At 37.1% G+C, this 22,728-nt stretch overlaps 1 protein-coding gene across 4 annotated transcripts in view; it reads right to left on the bottom strand.

Annotated features, from left to right (window-relative positions):
• The window catches only part of LOC132295231 (protein HASTY 1), a 60,354-nt gene extending 59,767 nt beyond the window's left edge, over positions 1–587 (bottom strand). For 3 of the 4 annotated variants that reach the window (XR_009478372.1, XM_059793404.1, XM_059793403.1), the window contains exon 1: positions 219–587. Coding sequence is in view for 2 of the 4 variants with exons in the window: in XM_059793404.1 (XP_059649387.1) it covers positions 219–326 (108 nt within the window). In the remaining 2 variants the exon portion in view is untranslated. The remainder of the gene's footprint in view (positions 1–218) is intronic. The other variant, XM_059793405.1, reaches the window with a different exon arrangement.
• Positions 588–22,728: the final 22,141 nt, after the last annotated feature.

A 22,728-nucleotide genomic window follows, 5' to 3' on the forward strand; every position in this document is an offset into this window, starting at 1 on the left:
CACTAATTGTTAGAGAAAGACTAAACATAAAACGCTCTATTTTGCAAACAATGAATTTGAATGCCATTAATAACCTTGCTCAATTGAATTCAATGCCTTATTTATGTTCTCTAAGCCCTAAAGTCTCATACATTTTTCAAATGTCTGGATGCGTGTTTGAGCAAGAACCCTTTTATGCATATTTTGAAAATTAATAGAAAGAGAGAGGGAGAGCTTACGGATTCTAAGTAAGAAACAGCTGCTTTTCGAGCATCGGCAGAAGAGCTCCAGTCTAGGGCAGCCATTATGGCACGCGCCACGTTGTTTGCAGTGCCACTCTCGTCCATCACTGTCCACACTTAGGGTTTTAACGAGGTTTGTCGATTGAGAGAAACAAGGAAGGAGAGAACCGTTGTATTATGTAGAAATTTACAAATATATGTGTACGCGCGTAGAGAGAGAGAAATGGGAGAGAGGAGTAGACAACAGTGTTGCTTTTTTCGGGGGGTTGCTTTTAAAATTTGAAGGATGAAGGGTCCTTTGATTTCGCGAGACTTCTTTCTGGGGGAAAATTCTCGTTCTCATCAACCGAACATATATAGTAGGAGTAATATGCAAGGGTGAGGAGATGGTAAATAAAAAGATTAATTGCACAAAAAGAAAAAAAAAAAAAAAATCAATTTTTATTATTTTGTAGATGTTTTTGTTGGTGATGCAATTAATGTGCAATGACGCCCCCTCATGTTTGGCATAAGGACAGGCATATATGTGAAAAGTTTATTTTACTCTTCATTATTTGATTAATTTTACCAGTAAGGTAGCAAAACAATTGGATGACCAGGTTATCCTTTTTCTCTCTATGTATATATAATAATAAAAAATATATAAAAAAACACACACACATATATGGTGAAATCTAGCCTTCCCTATTTCATGGGGATGATAAGCTTGTCCCCACATTTGAACAGACAAAAATACCCTTATTGGACACTGCCACCTTATAAAAATTATATCCATTAATGTAATTTCAATAATTAAGGAAACCCTAGTCTACCTCATCTCTTACACATTGCCTCTTACTTTATCTCATCTGACCTTCGTTATTAGATCCAATTTTTTCTACAAACCTAAAATCGTGCCTCCCATTCATCTGAGATTCCCATTCATCTGAGATTCACACTGCCATCGTCGAGAAGGTTTGTCGCCGTCTTGAAGCCATTGCCTCACATCGCCGTCGTTGTGAGGCCGCCGTTAAAAGACGTTAAAGAGTCCCGATCGGATCTCTTGTAGGTCACCGGAACTGTCCCTTCTGTCGCGTCGATCGATTCCTCTCTCTCTCTCTCTCTCTCACACACACACACACACATAGTTGTTTTGGGGTGATTTTTTTTATTTTCGGCGCATTTCGGGTTTCATTTGTGAGAATGAACAGTGGCGATGGTTGTGGTTGTGAGGGTTAGGATATTGGTAGTTATGGAGGTGGACGAGGCGACACTGGTTGTTATGGTGGCGGTGGGTGAATACACAATGGTGGTGGTTTTGGGTAAGGCTGCAAATGAACCAAGCTATTCATGAACAATTCGGGCTCAGCTTGCTAAGGGTTAATTCGTTAAGCAAATGAGCCGAGCTCAAGCCCAATTTCTAGGCTCGTTTACTAAACGAGCTGAGCGCGAACAATGTTGGGCTCGGCTCGCATAGGCTCATGAACATAGGCTCGTTAAGGCTCGTGAACAAGGCTCGTATTAGACTCGTTATATATATCAAGCTTTTTAACCAAGGCCCATTTGTTTTAATTGTACATTTAAAATGTTTAGTCCGTATTATTTTTAAGGTTGGCCCAACTCATATTTTTCATTAATATGGCCCCAAGAATTATAACTTACTAGCCCAAATAAGATCTCATCTCACCCATTAAATTAAAACCCATCTCATCCGTTGATTTTGTAAATGTTATAAACCCTGAAACTACACTTAAAAGGCAACCATTCATATATGCCTCTCCTCCACAACAAATCCCATCGTCACTCTCTCCCTCTCTCTCACTCATGAATCAACTCCACTGGTTTAGTCCACTGACGACAACCCTTCCATTTGCACAACTAACTTTCTCTCTAATCAACTCCATCGTCTAATCCACCGATAACCCCTCCACCAGCCACAACTCTCTCTCTCTCAGATCTGAAGGTGTTGCTATAGTGTAACAGATTTGTAGAGACGTTAAAATCTTGTAAGATCTGAATATTCCATGAAAAATTATTTTGTATTTCTTTTTCTTTTTTCTTATTAGAGATTGTTATGTGATCCTACGAAAGATAAGGTGGTGATTTCTTAAATTTGTATCTAATCGAGCCGAGCCCGAGTCAAGCCTGAGCTTGTTAAAACTCTACCGAGCCCAAGCTCGAGCAGCCCTCTATAGATGACGAATTGAGCCCGAGCAAGCCAAAGCTCAGCTCGGCTCGGTTCATCTGTAGCCCTAGTTTGGGGGATGGAGACGATGGTAGTGGTGGTTCATTCTCTAAAAGGTGTACATCGACAACTTTATTGGTGGCGACAATGACAATAGCAGTGAGGGGTTTAGGGGCAGAGAGGGCTAGGGATTTGGCGGTAGGCTTGAGGGAGAGGCCGTGGATTGACTAGCATAGCAGTGGTGGCTTATTTGGGAGAAGGGAAAGAGAATAAGAGAGTGAGGAAAAAGAACATTTCGGTTTCTCATATGGGTTGTATCAGGTAACCCATTTAAACCTCTTTGATCCAATGGTATTTAAGTCAATAAAAAATGGTTATATTGCTTAAATTGATAAGTTAATGTGTCAAAGGGTAATAAAGTCAATTCGCCATTATCAAGGTGTCTTTGTTAAGTTTATCAAACCTGGGGAGTTGTCATTGTACTTTACCCATATAATTATTAACCCAATTCGTAAATGTACAAGTATAATTTGTTTTTTTTATGATGAAAAAAATTACAAAAATTTGGCCAAATAAAACAAAATGTTAAAATATGAATACAAATATTTTGACCTAAAAACTCTCTAACTACGATTAGCTTGGTAGTTTTTATTATTATAAATTTAAATATAAAGTTATGATTTAGTAACTTCATGTTAAAAACTCAATCCCATAACCACAAAGTGTTTAGGACCTTTAAACCTTCATGCATATATTGATTTAGGGTTTAGGCTTACGAACTAAGGACTTTAATTTATAACCAATTAAATCCTTGAGACTAGTCTTGTTCTTTCCACTTTATAGTTTCACATCCAAGGTAAGTTCATACATCCAACTCACAGACCTTTCCTTAGTCTCTCATTTGTTTATAGACACCTACATGAGATGGCGCATCTGATGTGCACTAATTGTATCAATTATAAATACCACTTGCACTAGCACAAGTTCTTGTAGAAAATGGCTATGTAAGGATTATCGATTCACGGAGATTGCTAGCTTATGGCAATCAAGAGTATAAGACTACTTCCGAAAAATGATTGAAAATTGTTTGATTGAATGATTGTTTGTCACTTGCATAAACTGAAATTAATGTTTAAAAACATAATTTGAATTAAATGTAAAGAGATAGTATGAGTTGAGGCTAGGAGAATGACTTCACCACAACCCTTATAACCATGGCATATTACATTTAATATAAGGGGAAATCAATGAATTCAACCCTTTTCACCATTGTAATGCTAAGTGTAACCATGGTCACTTGGGCCATCCTTCATTAGAATTCATCGACGTTCAAGCCCGGAATGATCACGCTCTTTAAAAAGCCGTAATTCCTTGTTTTTATTCACTTTTGGGGGAAAGTCCTGAAAATAGTCAAAAAAACAAAAATGCTTATAAAGTACACATTATTAATACAAAAATGGACTAAAATATGCAGTTAAGGACACTTGAATATAAAATATTCGGCACTTATCACACCTCCAAACTTACATTTTGCTGGTCCCTTAGCAAAACAAAAAATGAAACAACTCTTCTTTCGTGGGAATAACGATTGCATTTAGCATATGCAACAAGCCTTTTAAACGCCTAGGCATCCCTAGAGGACGAGTGAAATCTCGTGAGAGTTTAACAGATATGCTACCCGCAAACATTGACAAAACTGGTGCATGAAGATGCACGAAGCTTATTTTTGAAAAACGTCTATCTAATCCTTCAGCTTCATTCAAGTGAGTTTCTTTTCTTATTTAATAGACATAAGGGGGTCTTTGTGTCGCCGATGACACTATTTCCTACTAGAAAGGTGCGGGTTAAAGCTCAACGTAGGGTTAGGACGTTTCTGGTGCCGGTTTCACTTCCTTTATGAAAAAAAATATCGATAGCAATAGCTGTTTTTCTAGTTTGTTGGTAGGCTAACTGGTGAAGTAGAATGGGCAGGAGGGAAGGAAGCGTACCAAGTGAAGGAACCACTCATCAGTCGAATTAGCCCACTAGGTTTGACCACGTACTATCATGAATTTGATTTCTTGAAACTGTTGCACGCCCTTGAGTTTAGTGAATGAATTAAAAAGAACGAAGAAGTAAGGAAATGAGATGACTCTTTCTGGAACTATATCGAAGACCCCACCTTTGTATGCACCAAGAAGACTATTCGTGCCCGTAGAGAGAATAGGCACGACTCCCACAAACATTGACAAAATTGGTGTGTGAAGATGTACGAAGCTTACTCTTAATCTTGGAACATAGGAAACATTAGAGAGAAAATTATCGTAAAGACTATATCAAATATGTGAAGTAATGACATCTCCAAATAATTTTCAACTTTCAGCAATCATGCATTGACATCATAGTCCACATACATAGCTTAAATATCTAATCTATAATATAATTAATCTCTACCTTCCTTTGAAAGTGAATCGGAATGGTTTTCTTTTTAAAATGCATTTCCTTCCCCTTCACTTTCAATATCATAGCATTTCAAATCATTGACTCATCTTTTGAAATAAGATGTCTTAGGCATGAATTTATTCGGTTTTTTTTTTTTTTTGGATGGCCGTGTAATATCTAAGTCCCTTAAGTTTTATAACTAACTCATGTAACAAGCATTAGGCCAACGACTCCCAAACTAAATGGTCTTAGGGCACTAAGTGTAAAAACACTCCAAATGATGTAACAACTCGGGTTAGCAAGACTACGAACTCAAACAAGCCATCAACACATGATACAATCTCCACTCATCTTCCTTTTGACGCGAACACTCAATGCTTAGTGATGCAAGAGGTCCAGTTACTCAATTAACAAGTTATAAGAATGTACACACTTTTTTGAAATATATATATATATATATATATATATATATATATATATATATATTATATTATATTTCATGCTTAAGATACTCATTCATCCAATTTGTCACTTCAAATCAGCTATTTCTATGATACAAAGAAGGGTAGGGTGTATAGTTTCCATTTAAATACTTTTGGTGTGATCATATGCAATGTAAAGTCTACTTAGAGAATGAAAACTCAAAGATGATACATCTAAGTCATGAAATGGACCTTCTTTATCTAAGCATGCTTATCAACAAATTTTTTTATCATTCTTTGACATCCAATGCATCCATACAAGATGTATTAATCACATACTTCTCTCTCCAACAAGTTCCAAAAATAAGAAATCATTTGCTTCTTCTTGTTTTTTTTTTTCAAATTTTTTTTTTCTTTTTTTCTTTTTTAATACAAAACTAATCCCAATGCATACATACCATCACACAGCCCCCCCCCCCCCCCAAAACTTAATTGATATATTGTCGTCAATGTATGAAGACAACGACGGAAAAATAAAAAGCATAAGGGGTAAAAATGAGCAATGCTACCAAGTGAGTGAGGCAATGCCAGCAATGTAGCCGCATGCAATCCTGTGAAGAGATGCCAAATTTCGTCCCCCAAACTTGGACCTAAAAATCTGTCAAAACAGCACTAAAGCACACAAGTATAAAAGCATAGATATAAAAGCTAAAATGAAGCATGCTTTTCTTATAAAACCAAGTCAAAACAGGGAAACAAAACAAAATTTTGCACAATAAAAAGTGCATCCACATGTCATGTCATGTCAAACACGGCCCAAAAACAAAGTCTAAAATGACAATACGGAAACAAAAGATAATGCAAGCATCAATCATCGGTAGACGCAGTCGAAGATGGCAAGCACCGCCAGCTATATGAGCATAAATAGATTACATCATGGTATGAAGAGCTTGCTGGCCCTCATGAGATTCGCAACAAAAATCTGCAAGGTTGCCATCCATAGTCCCGACCTGCAGTTGAAGAGTATTTAAGCGAGTAAATAGCATGTCATACTCAGCTCTAGGCATAGCTGGTGAAGGGTTCAGGACTGGAGGCATAACATCTTCATCAATAGGCATCTCAACATCATCAATTATCCTCTAGTAGGGAACATTTTCAATTTTTAGCACCCGAGCTCTCTTCATTTGCGCCACACTTTTGTTCCAGTCCTTGATGGATTAGACCAAAAGCGTGGTATCCTTCTGTTCCTCCTTTGCAACAACAAAACCTTAATTATGAAACAACTTGGTGATAAGATAAGGAAATGGAAACCCCCAAGTCATAGACTTTTCAGATTGCTTAATGAGGAGCTCATTATAGACCTTGAGAAGTTGATTCCACACAAGACAGGGAACTGAAAACCAAAATCCATTTTTAGCACAATAAAGTGCCGCCAACAAATCACCGCGCCTCTCCAAGTGGGTACCAATAGGATATGCATTATAAGAAAGGAAAACATCGATAAACCACACACGGCATGGCAAGAAGGACTTACTAGTGCTGTTATGCTTCTTATTAGTGTGCTCGTTATGGCAAATGTATATCATAACATCATTCACATCCGTCGTGCCAATGATTTCCCTAAAGAGAGGTGCAACAATGTCCTTATTAAGAGGAGAATTAAGAGGGCAACCGAGAGCATCGGCAATGCCATCGATTGAAAATTCAAAGTCGCTGCCATTGATAGAAGTTTTGAGTACGTCCGGCTCGTCACATGAATATGACAGATTTTGATAGAAGAGTCAGACAATTCGGGGATAAATGACGCTACCACATGGCTTGAATAGAGATTTTAAAAGCCGGGATTTCATATTCTTCACCGCCTAAGCGGTTTCCTTATTTGTCTTAAAGTATTTGTGAACGTCAAATTTCACTTCATACTCAAGAGGCCATTCTTCCCAATCGGCTATAGGTACCTCATCATCAGTCCTAGCACGCTTTTATGAGACCTTAGGTGCCATTAGAGAAGAGAAAGTTGTTTCAGGAATTTTAGCGAATACTTGGTGTGCACTTCAGAAAAACCTAAGGCAAAGTGAAGATGGCAATGGTTAAAACCCTAAAATTATGTAACAGAAAAAAGTGACAATGATTCTTAAGACACAAAGCACAACAATACTCCTCAAATGTCAAACCCCAACCTCCAAAAATGGAACATCCACACAGATACAACTATCCACAAATAACAACTAATGTGGGAGGATTTTTCTAATGGAAGAACATGAACACTACTAGAATCAAGAGGAAAATAATCTAGAAGAGACAAGCATACATGAATTATAGCGAACCCAGTAAGAAACTTACCATAAAAGATGCCAAACCCTAGCTCTTAGGACCCTTGGAAGAGAAGAGGAAGATGAAAGGAGTGAAGGGAAGAGAGGAATGGTGTGTGAAGGGAATGGAAGAATGATAGAATGGAGGTAGGAGATAAGGAATGATGGAAAATATAAGAGAGAATGAGTGATGCATGAATGGAAAGGGTGGTTACAAATAGGAAAGTGAATAGAAAAGGAATGAAAACAATATGCCTTTTCTGGGCTTGGGCTACCAGTAGTAGGCTATTAGTGGTGTGCGCGGTCAGCGCGAGCGGAGGCTTGTGCCATAGTAAGCTGCTATCGATAACAAAATTGGCTGCTTCTTATTGTATTTTGAGGGGATTTGTGCTGTAATTCTTGTCTTGATCTTTGATATATATATAAATCTTGTTTCTATCTTGATTTGTGCAGTTTAATACTTCCAATTGATCATTTCATTCTATTCATATGTCTATATATGCTAGAATAAATGTTCATATGTTTATCTCTAGATTTTATTACATTGATGCATGTCTATGTGTATTAATATCATGAATCTAGTGATGGTCAAGGCATGATGCTTTAATGGAATACTCTTGTGGCTTGTTTGATGGTTCATGCTCATTTCTTGATAGATTGTGCCTCTTCCTTAGTTTAATTTTCATGTCCCTAGCTTAGTTGTAGTGTAGATGTCTTACTTTCTTAGATGGGAGGACAATCCATGCTTGTTGTTTGATGTTCCATGTTTATGAATACAAGTAGTATATTTCTCTAGCTTGTAGATGTGTTTTGATTGTGAGCTTCAAGGAAAGAACAATGGCTTAATTTGATATATTGTGCTATTCATTAGTTTGTCTAGACAATGTATGCTTAATTGGTCATCCATGCTTGTTGATTCAATCAATCACACACATTAATGTTGCAACATGTAATCCCCCTCATTTATTGCACATTAAGTGTCTTGGAAAGTGATGTTTAGCAGTGACCTCTAAGTTCCAAGATCTCTCTCTCTTATTTCTCTATACTTTATTTACTTTAGTTGTTCAACATTGCTTTCATTTAATTTAAAATTATAGTTTAATTAACCAATCAAACCACCTTTTGATCACTTGACCTACTAATTCAACATTGTTTCCATACCAATATAGCTCATTTTCCCTTGGGATGATCCCTACTCACCCTAGTTATATTTAATAGTTAGAGGTAGTAGTGGCACTTAACAAATTCAAACTTAGCCACTCTTTAACACGTTTTAACTTGTTGGTTCACAACGACACCAAGTTTTGGCGCCGTTACCGAGGAATTAGGCAACGCCGTATTTTGGAAACAATTAAGAATTAATACTCTTTTGATCGTGTCTTTACTTTATTTTGTTTTGGTTACTTATTGTGCTTGTTCTTCATTTGGCTAAGTGAATTGAGCCAAGAGAAGTGAAGCAAAGGAGAATTCAAAAGCAAAGAGCCAAGCTAAGCTAAGCATCGAAAGCCAAAAATCTAAAAGAATTGCAAAAGCAAAGTAAGGCAAAGAAAGAAAAGAAAAGAAAAAAAATAAAAATTTGAAGTTAATTTGAAGTTGCTTAAGTACCCTTTGTGAGCTTTTTCTAACTCAATCTCTAGTTAAATCGTCGACCCGCATAGTGGCAAGTCTTTAAATTCTTAGATATATCGTAAGCCCGCGTGGAGGCAATTTACTTTTCTTTGCATATTGTTGAAAGCATGGGAGTATTGGATCAATGTATGTGGAGGATGTTTGTTGATTAATTTGTTGCGAAGGTGAAGTGATTGCTACTTGCTTGTTGCTTGTTTGTGTTTTGCTTGTGCATGCATGGTCGTAGGTCGTTAAATCCTACTCTTGTCCCACTTAATTTGAATCTTGAATCCATTGTTTGTAATTCTAAGGGAAGGGGTAATTCTAATCATTCCATTTCATCAATGGAAGACATCAATGAGGACCTTAGTCACATAGACCAACAAGGTATCCTCCACCCTAATGTGCATCATGACAACATCCAAGTACCATTAGGCATGCCAAGACCATTTGTTCCACAACAACAAGGCTAAGTTCCATTGGGAATGCCTCGGCCAATTTCTGCTCCACAACTTCCCATTATTCAAGGCAATCAAGGCTTATGTAGCACCACCGGTTATGAATCATCCTCTTACTTTTAATCCTGGCTAAACGAGCCCAACGTCGTGCTAGAGACGTTAAACACTAGTGTCTCGTAGGGTTTGCAACCTATTCCTCCCTTATTCTATTTTACCTTTTATTTCTTGCGTCGTTTAGATATGTTCTGGGTTTATACACATTGTTGGGGACTTTGATTGAGAATGCTTGCACTTTTAGTTTCAAATTAGACATTTAATGTCTTTTTGATCGATCTCAAAGGGAGGTTTGATCGATCTAATGATCATCCCTGCATCCAATCACCTCTCTGTCCCATCGTACGAAAATTTCCTGCATATTTTAGCTCTTTGTGTATCGTGCGAACTTTATTTCTGATCGATCCAAAAATTCCAAGACCGGGATCGATTCAATTTTCCCTTGGATCGATCATCATTCTATACTTAGAAATTTTTTTGAAACTTTAAAAAATCACCTCTCTATGTATCGTTCGAAGTCGCCTGCATGTTTTCACATTATCGATTGATTTAGCTTAGATCGATCATTCTCAGATCGATCACAGCCTGGACCCTTTGACTCTTAGACTTTTTCTTTATATATATATATATATATATATATATATATATATATATATATATATAATTTTTTTTTTAGTTTATTTTATTTTAATTTTCTTTTACTTATATTATTTTCTTTTATTTACATTCAATTGTAAAAAAAAAATCCAAAAATATTTATAATTTGGAAATTTGTTTTGGTTTATTTTATTTTTATATTTATTTTCGAAAAATCCAAAAATATTTTTCATTTATTTTTAATTTTAAATTTCAAAAATTCAAAAATTTTCAAAAATACCTTGTCGGTTTGTGGGTTCGATCGATTTGAGTTCCTTCATGATCGATCGGAGTTCGATCGATCTGATCACCCAAGTGATTGATCGAACAGGTTAGAGACAGTTTTTTAAAATATGACCCAAGGGTCATTTGGATCGATTTCAACATCGATCCAAAGCCCTCATTCTCTTCCGCCGCTGTTCATCATTTTCCTCATCTCCGGCAAACTTCCTGCGATCTCCCAAAGCTTCCAAACTCGATCCCGATCTCATCTCTCTCTCAGTCCACTTCTCTATCTCATTTTTAGTAAGTTTTTAATCTTCTTTTTCATTTTCTAACTTCATCAAAGTTGATCCACATGTTTTAGATGTTGCCATGTTTAGATCTTAACCTTCCCATGATTTGTTGTTCCATTTTTGAGTTGTTGAGCATGTGTATATATGTGTGTGTGTGTGTGTGTGTATATATATATATATATATATATATATATATATATATTTTGTTTTCGATGTTGATTTCGGGGGTCACGTGCTAACTTAAGTGACTATTTTGGACTTTTTAAGGTTTATTGGGGCCTACAAGCATATTTGGGTGCCCCCGTGTTGTCCACGTCACAGATCTGTGCCTGTTTGTGTTTTTTTACATGTTCGATCGATCACAGTAGTGCTCTGATCGATCAGAGCATGATCGATCTCAACCATGTCCTGATCGATCCAACCTGGATTGATCTCATCTTTTTCATGATTGATCGAACCTCACTATTTTGTATACCCTCTTTTGTGTTCCATGTTATCTCAGTTATGCCCAATGCCTATGTTTTCCACATTGGTTACATTCCGCTCTATTATATCTATCATGTTTCACTTTATTGGAATAGTCACTGTCTATCCTTGGCTGCATTATAACTTGTATAGATTCATGTATTTTATTATGAATTGTCTGTCTTAACTTGACATGCATGTTTCTATCTGTTGTGCTTCAATTCTTCATTTCACATATTATCGCCTGTTACTAACTTCATATACAAGTTTTCTTTCCTTTTTGCTGACCATGGCTCGAGTCAAGACCGTTGCCCGCCGGACATATGAGCGTAGAGTACGATAGCGAGTAAAAGAGCCAGCTCCAGCTTAGTCCGAGCACTCCTCTTCTTCTGCTTCTGTATCCTCGTCTTCTTCATCAACTGAGGAAGCAGAGCAGACACCGCCTCCCTTACCTAGTCCACCACTGGCACTGGCCGGCATGGTCCGCGACCGAGTTGAACGCAGATATTCTCGCCTTACAGTGGCGCATGAGTCCATATTTGATACTACTTTCTTCTCCCGGTCGATTCTGACCAAGACAGCTTTTGATGAGATTTACCAGCGCGGTATTTCAGCTATTCTGGCCCCGGTGGCCAATCCGGTTTACCCGCGGCTCGTTTGGTTGTTCTACCAGAACCTCCAACCGACCCCAAGTAACCTGGCGGAGTTGCGAACCACCATTGATGGTCATTTCATCCGCATTACAGTCGAGACACTAGCCACATCCTCTCGGTGCCCACACGTCTACCCTCCCGACCTTGATTATCTTATTCTCCGGAGGCCATCTGATGTAGACATGGCCGTTGCTCTGATTGGCCCTGCCAGTGCTGGCGAGATATTTGCCACCCGGACTTATTTGTCCGATGATTTATGGTTCTTCGATTCGGTTTTATATCGAAATGTATTTATGGTGGGCCATAAGATCTAACGGCATTCAGAATTTCCAGCAACCCTCTATGCCTTCTATACAGGCCATTGGTTTTCTGTTCCTGCACTCTACTGGAGTGTTATGATGAGACTTTACACGAGCTACATCAGCAAGACCAAGCCTGGGTGGGCCACTTTCCTACCCTTTACACATCTGATTACTCAGATCCTTAAAGATCAACACTATTCTTTCCATTCAAAAGAGCATCCTGAGATAGGGGCTTGCCACTATGGCAAGAAGGACTAGAATAAGGGTTATAATGCTCTTATTAGGAGTCTAGAGGATGAGGCCATCTTAGCAGCCGAGGAGGCAGAGGAGTTAGAGATGGCAGCAGCAGCGACAACAACAGCAGATGATCCAGCAGATGCACTAGCGACTGCGGATGCGAATATAGAGATTGACTTAGAGCAACAACCTCCAGAGGAGTCACCACATCATTCCTCGATGCAGTCACCATTACATTCTCAGGAGTAGAGTTAGGATGAGCCTCAGTTTCCTAACCCAGTCATTCCTGACACTCTAGCTCAGACACCCAGCCTAGGAGAGTGAATCCAGACCTTGGAGGATGCGGTAGTTTCTCTCCGAGCAGGTGTGGCCTCCCTTAGCGCTGATGTGACTACTCTCCGTGTGGACATATTGATTGCGCTGTAGGGCATTTCCAGTGACATCCGAGGATCACGCCCCGCTAGACCGACCTCCTCTGCTTGATCTCTCTCTCTCTCATTATTATATATCTGTGTTACTTGATTGCTACTATCTCTCATTATTATATATCTGTGTTACTTGATTGCTACTTTGACACTGTTATTATATTTTTGCGGCCAGTCTATTGGCCTGATATTGCGATGTACATTATACTATTTTTATTTTCTCTATCCTTTTGCATGCTATTTTGGATGTCAGATTGTTATATATTTATATCTGTTGTTGATTGACTCCACTATCAGGTACATCCCAGTGACTTCACTGGGAGAATGCTGCCGAATTTTTCAGGATCACCCTTATTCCTCTCTCTTTATTTCATTTACTATCCCATTTACACTTGCATGTCCACTGTGCACTATTATTATCCCCTTTGTTATCTGATGAGCTTTTATCCCAGTGCCATCTTTCAGGACCATAGTAAATCCCAAGTTTGGGGGGTTGTACCACCCACTTCGGATACTTGTGTCTCGACCATTCTTTACCATAGTTGTACTAATACACTTTTTCCTTTTGTTCTCTTTGCACATTGAGGACACTGTGCCATTTAAGTTTGGGGGTAATGGGTGTTCTTTGCAGTGTTTGTTTTCAATTCAACATTTTGAGCATGACTTATGTATTTAAGGGATTTTCTATGATTGGTCTATGGCTAACTATGATTTTGATCTTATGAGGACCATGATACTTAGAATTTAAAAATTGCTTGGCTTGAGAGTCCAAAACTCCTTGTATGCCTTCTGGATGCCATTTAGGAGTAAATTTTTCGATAGATTGATATCTTGCTTGCACTTGTGGTCCACATCATCCTGATTTTGTGATTATTTTGAGATTCAGTTTAGGATTCTATATAAGCACAGACGCACACTAGCATTCATTTGTGGGGTACATGCTTTGTTGATTATTGAATTGGTTATATCTCAATTGAGCTAGTAGTGCATTGAAATATTTCATTCTTGATAAAGGTGGATAACAAACCCTTTTCATAAAGTAGCCAGGATTCTAGCCTAATCAAGGACTGAATTTCTCGCGCCGAAAGGTGGATGGTCCAAACTCTAGGTTAATAATTGAAGTTTCTAAAGTAAAAAAAAAAAAGTTGCAAAAGCAATAAAAAAGTGAGGACTTCTCCCAAAAGGTGAGAAGTGAAAAATGATTAAATGGAGGTTGTTTTGATTTATAACCCAGTTGATTTGAGCTTGTAAGTCCTTAGGGGTGTTTAAACACCTAATGCCCTAAAGCCGTCTGGTTTGGGAGTCATTGACCTAACGTTGACCTCATGGATCGCTAAAAAGCTTAATAGATCAACACATTGAACTATACTTCCATCTTTGATCCTTAAGATTAGAAAAAAAAAAAAAAAAAAATGAAAAATGAGTGAAAAGAATAAGTGCACCTAGATGAATAAAACTTTAATAAAAGGTCCACTCTTTGTCTTAATGATCGGTACTAGATTTGTGTGCTAGTTTGAGGGTAAGGATGTGATCATTTTTTTAGTTGGCTTAGATATCAACATATTTGATGTCAATCCACTTAAAAGGATTCTAGAGTTGTTTTGATTTGCATGATCATTTTCTTGATGTGTGGAAGACCATACTTGCTTGCTTGGTGTTGAAATTTTGGGAGATTACTTGGAAATGGTTGAAAAGTTGCATACTTGAGGTAGTTTTCTCCCAATGCTAGTTTGCAATATTGGTGCCTCTTTTGTGAGAATAAGCTTAATGTTTGTGAGTATCATTTCTGGAAACCCTCACGAGACTTCACTCGTCAACTAGGGGTAACCTAAGGGTTTAAAATGCTTGTTGCATACTCTAAATGCAATCGTGTTCCTTACGAAAATGGCGTTATCTATTTATTGTTTTCTAGATCATAGTTGTATAGTCGTTCACTTCATTCCTTTACTTTGTAGTTCATTGCTAGGGACTAGCAATATTTAAGTTTGGGGGTGTGATGAGCACTAAAAAGTGCGCATTTAAACCCCTTAAGCTCGAGTATTCTAGAATCTTTATCTGTCTTATTTTCCCGTTTTAGACTAGTTTCATTATTATTGCCCTTTTCAGGCACTTATCCCCAAAATAAGTCAATTTAGCCAAATTAGAGCATAAAAGATGCAATCTCCAGCTCAATGGAAAAAAGAAGCAAAGTGGAAGCAAAGAGGTAGAAAACAACATTATTCGATCGATTAGATAAATCTTCGATCGATCTCACAGTGATCGATCCAGCCATGCCAAGATGGATCGAGCCTCTTGTTCTTATCCTCAGGAAATTTTCATCTTCGATCGATCCAACTTTTCTTCGATCGGTCTAACTTCTTTGATCTTATCTCCACCTACCACTTTTGTCCTTTTCCCAAAATATCCCGAAAATATCTCAGATTTGTCATTATTCTAAAAAAGCGACGCCATGGTTCGATCGATCAAACCCCCTCAAGTGCGAAAAAAATAGAGTTCCAACTAATTAAAAGGTGTGCTCATGGTGCAATCACTTGAAGGTCCTAATGCATGAGGTCTAACCATTAGGTGTGACACTTGAACTACCTATATAAGGATTTTGAGCCATTTTACACATATACAATCTTGGAGAATCATATACAATCATAGAGAAATGAACCATATACACAAAAAAGGTTTAGAGGAGTCTAGAGATTGGAGAGATACACACCATTTGGGAGTTCTTCCATTCATCTAGAAGGGGAAGAAGATCATTCCTACCATGGAGATGGCCTTTGAGGGTTGGAAAATTACATCAATGAATGGCTAAACATCTTCTTGGGGCTAGAGTTAGCCCTAAGCATGTTTCCTAGACCTGGATGCTTTGTATTTTGAGGGGATTTGTGTTGTAATTCTTGTCTTGACCTTTTATATATATATAAATCTTGTTTCTATCTTGATTTGTGTAGTTTAAAACTTCCAATTGATCATTTCATTTTATTCATATGTCTATATATGCTAGAATAGATATTCATGTGTTTATCTCTAGATTTTGTTACATTGATGCATGTCTATGTGTGTTAATATCATGAATCTTGTGATGGTCAAGGCATAGTGTTTTAACGGAATACTCTTGTGGCTTGTTTGATGGTTTATGCTCATTTCTTGGTTGATTGTGCCTCTTCCTTAGTTTAATTAGTTTAATTTTCATGTCCCTAGCTTAGTTGTAGTGTAGATGTCTTACTTTCTTAGATGGGAGGACAATCAATGCTTGTTGTTTGATGTTCTATGTTTATGAATGCAAGTAGTATATTTCTCTAGCTTGTTGATGTGTTTTGATTATGAGCTTAAAGAAAAGAACAATGGCTTAATTTGATATATTGTGCTATTCATTAGTTTATCTAGACAATGTATGCTTAATTGGTCATCCATGTTTGTTGATTCAATCAATCACACATATTAGTATTGCAACATGTAATCCCCCTCATTTATTCCACATTGAGTGTCTAGGAAAGTGATGTTTAGCGGTGACCTCTAAGTTCTAAGATCTCTCTTTCTTATTTCTCTATACTTTATTTACTTTAGTTGTTCTACATTGCTTTCATTTAATTTAAAATTGTAGTTTAATTAACCAATCAAACCACCTTTTGATCACTCGACCAACTAATCTAACATTATTTCCATACCAATATAGCTCATTTTCCCTTGGGACGATCCCTATTCACCCAAGCTATATTTAGTAGTTAGAGGTAATAGTGGCACTTTACAAATTCAAATTTGGCCACTCTTTAACACGTTTTAACTTGTTGGTTCACGACGACACCAAAGGACAAGGGAGAGATTATAGAGACAATCTTTAAAATATGATCCAAAGACGAAAAATCGTCCATGAACACTTCAAGGAATTTTTCAACTATATTAGAAAATATAAACATCATGCACCTTTGGAAAGTGGCAGGTGCATTGCATAACCCAAAGGGCATGCTTCTGTAGGCAAATGTTCCGAAAGGACAAGTGAAGGTGGTCTTCTCTTGATCTTGGATATCTACGGCCACTTGGTTATAACCGGAATAACCATCAAGAAAATAGTAGTAACTTTGACCGGCTATTCTTTCTAAGATTTAATCAATGAATGGAAGTGGGAAATGATCTTTCCTAGTGGTAGAATTGAGTTTCAGTAATCTATGCACATACACCACCCGGTGGTGGTGCGTTATGGCACAAGTTCTCCTGCTGAATTTTTAATAACGGTGAGGCTAGTTTTCTTTGGAACGACTTGAGTAGGACTTATCCCCTTGCTATTTGAGATAGGGTAGATGATTCCCACATCTAATAGTTCAATGACCTCTTTCATGACCACCTTCTTTATGTTAGGATTCCTCTGGCGTTGCACCTTTCAGGAAGGTATAACGTCTTCTTCCAAATGAATATGGTGCATGCAAATAGAGGGGCCGATTCCTTTCATATCTGCCACCGCCCAACCAATAGTTTCTTTGTACTCTTGTAACACCGCTAAAAGGCTATTTTCTTGGTCTGTGGAAAGATCCGATGCAATATTTACTGGAAGAGTTTTATTTTCACCAAGAAATGCATACTTAGATTGGCAGGGAGTGGCATTAACTTAAGTTGGGTTGGAGATTTCAGTGAAGGAATAGGAAGAGTGCTAGAAATTAATGGAAGAGGTTCGTTAGACACTTTTCAAGAGGGAAAGTCCAAGATTGCATTGGCTTCAAGCAAAGAATTGACTTCATGAATAGATTGATCAATATCATAGTCTTCAAAGCCAAAATGAGCCAAGCAAGCTTCAAGAGGGTCTTGACTCAGAATGAATGGGAGAGATTCTTTGACCAATTCATCTATCGCGTCAAGAAGAAAACACTCATTTTCATCTGGAAGATGTTGAACGGGATTGAGGATGTTAAGTTTGACTTTCATATTTCCAAAAGAAATATCCATCACCCGGTCTGATAATTAATACAACCATTAGTCGTGGTTAAAAAAGGGTGACCAAGGATCACGGGGATGTGTCTTTTTGGATTATGGACCGGTTCTATTCTAGAACTAAGAAGTCTACCGGGAAGTAGAACTTGTCCACCTTGATAATCACATCTTCAATAATACCATGTGGTTGCTTGACGGATCTATCCGTGAGTTGTAAGACAACCATAGTTGGTTTGAGTTCTCCTAAGCCAAGTTGCAAATATATTGAGTAAAGAATCAGATTTACACTCGCTCCTAAGTCAAGGAGGGCCTCTTCTATCTCGTTGTCTCCAATGACACACGAAATTGTTGGGGCACTCGAATCCTTAAACTTTGGAGGTGTATTGTGCTGAAGATGGCACTCACTTGCTCAATTAATCTCACATTCTTAGGTATATTACTCGGGGAAATGCATTTTTGCGTACACAAATCATTGAGAAATTTGGCATTAGGTGGGACTTGCTTGATGGCATCGAGAAGAGGAATGTTGATCTTTACTTGTTTAAAGACCTCCAACATATCCTGAATTTTGTTGCCCTTGTTCCTAAAATGTATGGATTCTTTGAGACGTTGAGGAAAAGGACCTTTGGACTCATAGGATGTCTCAACATTTAGGATTAGCGGATTAGAAATTTCTGGACTGATTTTTGGGAGGAAGATTTGAATTATTGGGAATAAGAATTTAAGTTCTTTCATCAACTTTGTTGTCCACAATTCTACCTTTCCAAAGTGTGATGATTGCTTGAACCTACTCATGATGAGATCCACTCGGAGGAGGGATTTCATCATTCACATATTGCTCTTTTGGGTTTACTACGGGTTGAGCTAGGAGTTTTCCCGTGTCCCTTTTATGGAGATGATTCATAGAAGTAGTCAATTATCCCAGCTGGATTTCAATTTTGGCTATGGATTGGGAGTGAGTATTAACCAATTACATAGTGGATTGCATGCCACTAATGGCAGCCATTATTTGCTTATTGGTGGTCAATATCTCATCCAATTGGGATGGGTAACGAGCAACATAATTGGAATTAGAAGAGCTTGGACTGTAGGAAGGAGAACGGTAGCTTATGAAAACTTGGAATGTCGGTTCATGGGTTGAGAATTGGATTGATTTTGCTGCCCATGACCTTAGAATGCTGAATTTTGTGGGGCTGGTTGCCTCCATGAGAAATTTGGGTAATCTCTCCATCCCGTATTATATGTATTTGAGTATGGATTATTTTTGGGACAAGAGAACACCCCAAACCCTAAACCCTAAACCCTAAACCCCTAAACCTTTAAACCCTAAACCCTAAACCCCTAAACCCTTAAACCATAAACCCTAAACCCTAAACCCCTAAACCCTAAACCCTAAACCCCAAACCCCAAACCCCAAACCCTAAACCCTAAAATTGCATATCATGAAAACATTGCATAACTTCCATACTCATTGTCACTATAAACATGGTAAATAGTTTAATTCAAGATAAAACATTTCTAAGACAAGATAATAAGTTCACCAAAGAATTAATATTGACATTAAGATCAATTACAAGAGTGATACAATTGTAATCCTCAGAGTTATAGAAATTGCTATGTAAAACATAAATTCTCCAAAAAGAAAATACAATTAAGCCATAATTACTCAGATTGGGTAACATCACCCTCTTAGGAAGAGATTTAGCCTCTTATGGTCAAGCTTGCAGCCTCAGATGTTGCTGAAGAAGACCCATTTTTGAGCTCCATCTCTGCCCTTTTTTCCGCTGCAATCATTCTCTCTAGGATTTTTCAATATCAAAAACTAATCTCCAACAACTTAGCTTATTTCCCCCTTTATTCCCCATCTTTAAGGCTTTCAAAATAAGTCAAAAAGACCTCTAAATTTCATACTAACAGCCACTCAAAGCAATACCAACAAGTCCCTATATTTATGGAGAAAAGTTGATGATTTAAAAGAAATTTGAAAACTGCTCTGCGCATGTGCTACCGGTAGCAGCTTTCGTGGCTTGCTTCTGCAAGCGCAGGGCTGACACCTTGCTACCGGTAGCACTTTTGCAAGGCTACTGGAATTTAATTGCTAATGAATTTGGCAAAGGCACTGGACCTGTTACCTGTAGCAGGTTTTGTTCTTGAGACCTGCTACCGGTAGCAGGCCTTCTTTAAGGGCCAAATTGGCTATTTTCATTGAGTTTGATCTTGGTCCAATGAATTCAACCCTTTTCATCATTATAATGCTAAGTGAAACCATGGTCTCTTGGGCATCTTTCATTGGAATTCATCGATGTTCAAGCCCGAAATGATCACATTCTTCAAAAAGACGTAATTCCTTGCTTTTATTCACTTTTGGGGGAAAATCCTGAAAATAGTCAAAATACAAAAATGCTTATAAAGTGCACATTATTAATACAAAAATGGGCTAAAATATGCAGTTAAGGGTGCTTGAATATGAAATATTCGGCGCTTATTAACATCTCTTGATGTCGTCTTACCTTCGTTTCACACACAAACCCCTACGTCATGACTTTATAGTTCATGTATAACTAAGCCTTACTGAGAATCTTCTTATGTGACCTTTTTTACCTTCCTAAAACTGGTATAGTAATATTAGGGCTTATCTTACACGTCAGTTATAAAGTTATCCATAAGATCACCTCAACATTTAATACTGTCAAAATAACTTACACGAGATGACTTATGATGTTCACCCAAATTGCTCTTTTATTTGAATTGTATTGAAAGTCTTAGTTGATTTGAAAAAGAGTCAAATGCTAAATGACACATGCATTACCAAGACGCCACTCAAAGATGTCTTGAATGAATACCTTTCTTTACAAACTAGTTTTCTCTCCAAACACAGTCTAATACACTCTAGTAGTTATAATTTCAAAAGAACAAAAAATACCCTTATTCTCAAATGATACAATTTGAGAACAATATTGTACCAACCTCCATTATTTCAATACATGAGTGTGAGTGAAACCTGTTAAGAATTGTGGCCCATAATTCCAATTAGGGTAAAGTACATTAACACCCTTTGAGTTTTAACATAAAGACAACCATATATAAGTTAGCCTATTTTTGGACAATGACGCTCCCTTGTGGGATTTGAAAGCCATGTGAAAAGTTTACTTTACCCTTCATTATTTAATTAATTATAATTGTAAAGTATCAAAACAATTAAATGACCGAGGAGAGAGAAAAATTATACTTTACCCTTCATTATTCTTCTCTTTCCCCTCTCAATCCATAAATGGGTTATCAACGTGGCTTGTTTGGGTTAGGGTTTAAGAGGAAAAAGAGAAGAAGAGAGTGAGGAGAGAGAAAAATTAAGTTTCTCAGATAGGTTGTATCCAATAACTCATTTAAAACTATTTGATCCAAGGGTATTTTAGTTAATAAAAAAAGGTTGTATTGCTTAAATTAATAATTTAATATGTCTAAGGGTAATAAAGTCAATTCACCATTGTCAAGTTGTCTTTGTTAATTTTATCAAACTTGAGGGGGTGTCAATATCCAAAAATATACCAACTTATATATGGTTATCTTTATGGCAAACCTCAGGGGGGTGACATTGTACTCTACCCTTCTAATTATTATTGTTTTCTATTTAAGTTATTTTGTCATTGTAATTTATTTTAGAGACAAGTCTTGGGCTCTAAGAAATTGTAATCTTTGTCCACTAAGGAGATAGGTTTGGGACACTATAAATAAACACCTATGCTACGTTTGGTGTGCAGGAATGGAATTGAATGCCCATTCTAACCATTCATTTATTTGGTGTGCAGGAATGAAATGGAATGACCATTCCATTACTAAACCTATGGAATGGCCATTCCATTCCATAATAAGATTAAATATTTTTTCAATATTCCCAATAAGCCCTTTATCACATTCCAATAAGGCAAAAATATTTCGCATAGACAAAAAATCTTTCGTATTCCATTTACATGTTTCTCGAGCTTCTTTATTAGACGTGGTAAAGGTCTTTCACCTTCCCTCTCTTCTGAATATACTGAGGGCTGCCATTGACAAAAAGTTGCAGGACTTTCAACCTTCAGATATTTTCCCTTTTCTAGTCATTTATTAAGATTAATATCTCATTAAAAATAATATTTTATTTTATTTTAAGGTTTTTCTTTATTTATTTTTAATGGCAGTATTGGACATCTTATAACATTCCATAATTCATAGTCAAAATATTAATTAGATTGATTTTATTAAAAAGTAATGTAAGCCAATGAAAAGGGTATTTTGGAGAAAAATTATTCAATTCTAGATTTAATGATAGTCAACCAAACAATAGAATGATAATAATGATACCATTCAATAACGATTTGACGAGCCTCTTTCTATGTGATTAAAAATCGACTTTTTAATGCGAGAGGTCGCTTCGCAAGGTCAAAATATGAATGTGGTTTAGGAAGCCTTTCTAGTCAAATTTACATTTATAAAAACCACTATTACAACTAATGAAGTATAGTGAGTAAGGATCGTCCACAGAGATTATACGTGTTGTAATTTAATTTCGACTCTAATGTATCAACTGATTGTAAAAGAGAGAGAGTTGGGTTGGTTGATTACTCTAGAAAACAATTAATTAAAATTCAAGTAAAATAAAACTAAGTTGAGATAGGGATTTAAGAGATGAGAAGTGAGGTATTGGGGTCCATTGGAATTGCCACAAAGCTTGTTCACCAAATAACACACTTTCAATTAATTTGAGGAAAACATTCTTGTGAATAAAATACAACTACCAATTGCAATATTAAGCATGGACCACCAAATTCAATAATGTACTGTCTACCTAACCAACAAATAAACTAAGTGTAGAACAACCCATCAATTCTAAGCATGACCCATCAAACTAGTCACAATTGTAGCACACATCAATCTAGAGAAT

The sequence above is a fragment of the Cornus florida genome, unplaced genomic scaffold (genome assembly GCF_030987335.1).
Source record: "Cornus florida cultivar Cherokee Brave unplaced genomic scaffold, ASM3098733v1 CherokeeBrave_3.0.0_Hap2_Chr02, whole genome shotgun sequence".
NCBI lineage: Eukaryota > Viridiplantae > Streptophyta > Magnoliopsida > Cornales > Cornaceae > Cornus > Cornus florida.